This window comes from Zea mays, chromosome 4, assembly GCF_902167145.1.
Source record: "Zea mays cultivar B73 chromosome 4, Zm-B73-REFERENCE-NAM-5.0, whole genome shotgun sequence".
Taxonomy (NCBI): Eukaryota; Viridiplantae; Streptophyta; class Magnoliopsida; order Poales; family Poaceae; genus Zea; species Zea mays.
In genome coordinates this window covers 159,356,862-159,360,541 of record NC_050099.1, presented here as the reverse complement: position 1 = coordinate 159,360,541, position 3,680 = coordinate 159,356,862, and the positions used below count along the sequence as shown (strand labels likewise).

The 3,680-nt window shown below is 45.4% G+C and overlaps 1 protein-coding gene across 1 annotated transcript; it reads right to left on the bottom strand.

Moving 5' to 3' along the window:
• Window positions 1-312: 312 nt before the first annotated feature.
• Window positions 313-1,850, bottom strand: LOC103653892 (uncharacterized). The gene is made up of 2 exons (NM_001364309.1): window positions 923-1,850; window positions 313-800 (listed from the first exon to the last, which is right to left on the bottom strand). The coding sequence occupies exon 2, from the start codon at window positions 798-800 to the stop codon at window positions 465-467; it is 336 nt and encodes a 111-aa protein (NP_001351238.1). The 5' UTR covers window positions 923-1,850; the 3' UTR covers window positions 313-464.
• Between the last annotated feature and the right edge of the window lie 1,830 nt (window positions 1,851-3,680).

Genomic DNA, 3,680 nt, shown 5'->3' with positions numbered 1-3,680 from the left:
GTTCTCACGTCCATGAGCGTTTGTTCTGATTCAGAGAAAATGGAAATAATATATACAAACTCAATAATAATTCTTTGCATCAAACATCAATCAATTCGATTTGGTTCAGACTGCTTCAGGTGGGCCTCGATTCAGCCAACTTCATGTTGCATCAGAAGTTGTACTTTCTAGTTTTTAATCTGTTGTTAAGCTCTGCCAATATATTGAAAGAAAATGAGTTCCCTTGAAATATCAAAGCGGATCGTATTTTGAATAAAATGAATGCAACTAAACCGGGCAACAAAAAAAGGCTTAAACACGAGATCAAAATACTTGGAACAAGCCTTTGAAAATAAATATTGTTTGCTGGTGGCAACAAGTCGTTTTACAACAACTGTAAAACGATATATAAAATGCTAATAGAAAACTAGATAGACCCACACAGCATACAATTGTTCGTGCGTAACACAGCTAGATTGGCCATGTTAGCCAGGACCAACTTTAGGGACGTCGTAGTGGTCGCTGAGCTTAGCTAGGTACTGGTTGAAGTCCTGCATGCGGTCCTTGTGTGACTTGTTGGCGACTTTGGCTATCTTCTGCATGTCGATCTTCTGCTTCTGTTTCATGTATCGGCGCTCTGCTGGTGTGAGATGGTCATAGTCAAGATGTGGGTTCTCTTCATCTCTATTCTTATCAGATTCAGTCTGAGACGACTTCTCATGCTGGTACTTCTTCTTTTTCTTTACTCCACCATCTTTCACGTCCAGCGCTTTACCCTTCAGCTTCAACCGTCCCCCAACGACGTTTTGGTATTCTAACATCTTGTTGTAATAAAGAAATCCAGTAAAGTTGTAGAGAGACTGCCGTTAAACACGAGAGACGGAACTGCGGACGTTGTAGAGAGACCGTGAATCGAAGAGATTACACGGTAAATATATATTACCTAGTCACACGGGATTGAAGCGTCCAGAGTCCGTGTCCGAGCTCCTGTTCCACGCGGTGTCCGTGTTCGTGTCCGAGTCCGGGTCCGAGCTCCTGTTCCACTCGGTGTCCGTGTTCGTGTCCGAGTCCAGAGTCCGTGTCCGAGCTCCACGTTTTGGTGCAGTTCAGTCTTGTGGTTGTGGGGAACAGTATTTGTCCGAGGCCCATCCTCGCGCGGTGCTCCCGTGCAAGGGCAGGTTCTCTCGTGCGGGCTGCGGTGCTGTGCGCTGACGTCGGCGCAGCCGTGCCGCCTTGCGGAGCCGTCGCATCTGTCATGCTGCGGCGGTCGCCAAACTCGTCGTGCCTGCACCGTTGCTCCTCCGGGAACGCAAGCGACCCCGACCCCGGCCGAGAGGAGACCTTGCCGGACCCGTGCGACCGCAGGCCGCTCTCGCTTCGACCCCGGTCCATGGCCTCCCCGCCGGCAACCCCAGACGCTCCCCGAAGATAGACGGGCAGGCACCGCAGCCACTCCACTCGACGCCTTTCCGCGCCTTGCTATACTTGGCTCGCAGTGATGCCTGACTTTTGGGTTCGTCGCCGGTTTATGCTAGCGGTGGTGCTCGCGGTCGCGTGACGGCGGGCGAAGCAGAAGGTTCCGGAACAACGTAGAGCTGAGCAGCCGCAGCCGGCAAGCCTACAAGGCTACAACTACAATACAGTCAAAACTTATGCCTGTCGTCTTACTGCCCACAGCCACAGGCCACAGGCCACAGATTGGGTGGCCAGGTCGCGTACGTGGCATGCCATGGCAGGGGTTCGGTAGGAGGTGCGATTAGATGATTGGGTTAGTTGGAATCAAAAAGATTTGGGAGCGTGATTTAGGCCGCGAGCGTTCCGTCTTCTCCGCTCCGCCGCCGCTCTCTGCTCGCACAGACGCACAGGCACGGAGTTGCTCGCTTCTCCGCCGCGGCGCCGGCGGCCGTCGCTCGCTCGCTCCGCGCCTTCGTGGGACTGCCGCTCGCGTTTGCGTTCGCGTCTCCCCACTGCGCACTGCGCTAGTGCGTTGTGCCTCCGCGGGCCATGGGACCGCGGGCGGAGGAGGAGAGGAAGACGCTGCCGGCCGCCGGCGGCTTAAAAGGGCGGGGACGCAGGGCACGATTATCTGTTTGTGCCTTGAGAGTTGCATGTTTCGCATAGATCTTATCTAAGAAGCTAATGATTGGTGAAAAACAACTTCTACTTTATCTGATTTCGGTTTTTTAGAGAAGCAACTTAACTGCTAAGCAGCTATTAGCAGTTACCGATCTACGGAAAGATTGTGAAATAAATTATGCAAGAAAAAACAAGAGTGGGCTCACATTTGTGACAGAACTGCAGAAGTCTTGAGTTCTCTTCAATTTAGGGCTTGTTCGGTTAGCTCTCAATCCATGTGGATTGAGCGGGATTGGATGGGTTTGAATCCCAAACAAGTCAAACTTCTTCACAATTTTTTCCAATCCCATCCAATCCATGTGTATTGGGAATAAACGAACAAGCCCTTATAGAACTCTATGACATAGCAAAAAAAAGTTATTCTCGTAGCAAAAAGAAAACATCAGGACGATCACATAATAGTCTAGGATTTACCTAGAATTGCGATTCAATTTATGACTTCTTTAGATATAAAGACTAATTCTTAGCTATATCTTATAAATTAGTCAAAATTAGCTCTAGTGCATCTAACAGAAGGGTTAATCGTTTTGGTTTTGCTGTCTCACCTGCCACGGTTTACTACGCCTAAGATTAGGCATGTTTGATCGAGTTAGACATGTGTTTAATTTGTAGCCACATTTGTGACAAAAAATTTCTCCTGCTATATATGTCTCACTCGTCAATGGCTTGTAAGAGTGTGGCAAGATTTAGTGCGGCAAGATTTATTTACGCGTGGCAAACTATGATACATAATTTGGTCGTCTAACTTTAGGAAAATGTGTGGCAATTTTGACACATTAAGTATATAACCAAACACACTCTAACTTTTTAGCCAAATATTTGTCACAATGTGAGTTATGATTGCCCTGCAATATATGGGTTTTTCTCTCTCTAAAAACTATGATGTTTCTTATTACAATCACAAACACATGTATGTGGCACGCGAAGAAAAGGAACAGAAAATAAAAGCGAAAAAATATTCACTCTGTTTGCCCTGAAAATAATTCCTTTGACTTTTTTTTAAAGTTTGACCGGCTTGTCTTACTCAACATTTTTGCAAAAAAAATGAAAAAAAAATCAAAACCATACTTAAAGTATATTATATATTAGACGATATCGCAGTAAAAATTAACAATAATTATGAATTTTTTAATAATGTGAGTCGATCAAACTCGGATAAAAGGCCAAACTAATTATAAATTAAAACTGGAAGTACATATCAAAAAATGGTATAAATAAATAAATTAGAATAAAAAAGCATGAAAAATCGTAGAGAAAAGAAAATTGAATAAAAAAGGACTCCTCCTGCATACGGCTCTCCCCATCACGTGGGGTGGGAATTTTAGGGCATATTTGGTTCACTGTCTAATTTATCATATTTTATCTAATTTTTTGTCTAAGGTTAGTTATTCAATTCGGACGGCTAACTTTGGCAAAGTATGACACATTTAGCCACGAAACAAACATACCCTTAATATTCTAAAACATGTGCGTTTTCTTGCAAAATAGCTAGGCCACGTCACCTAGTAAATCTCCATCGTCGGATTTGGGTCGAAGGACGTTCCAGCCTAGTCCTCCAGAGTCTT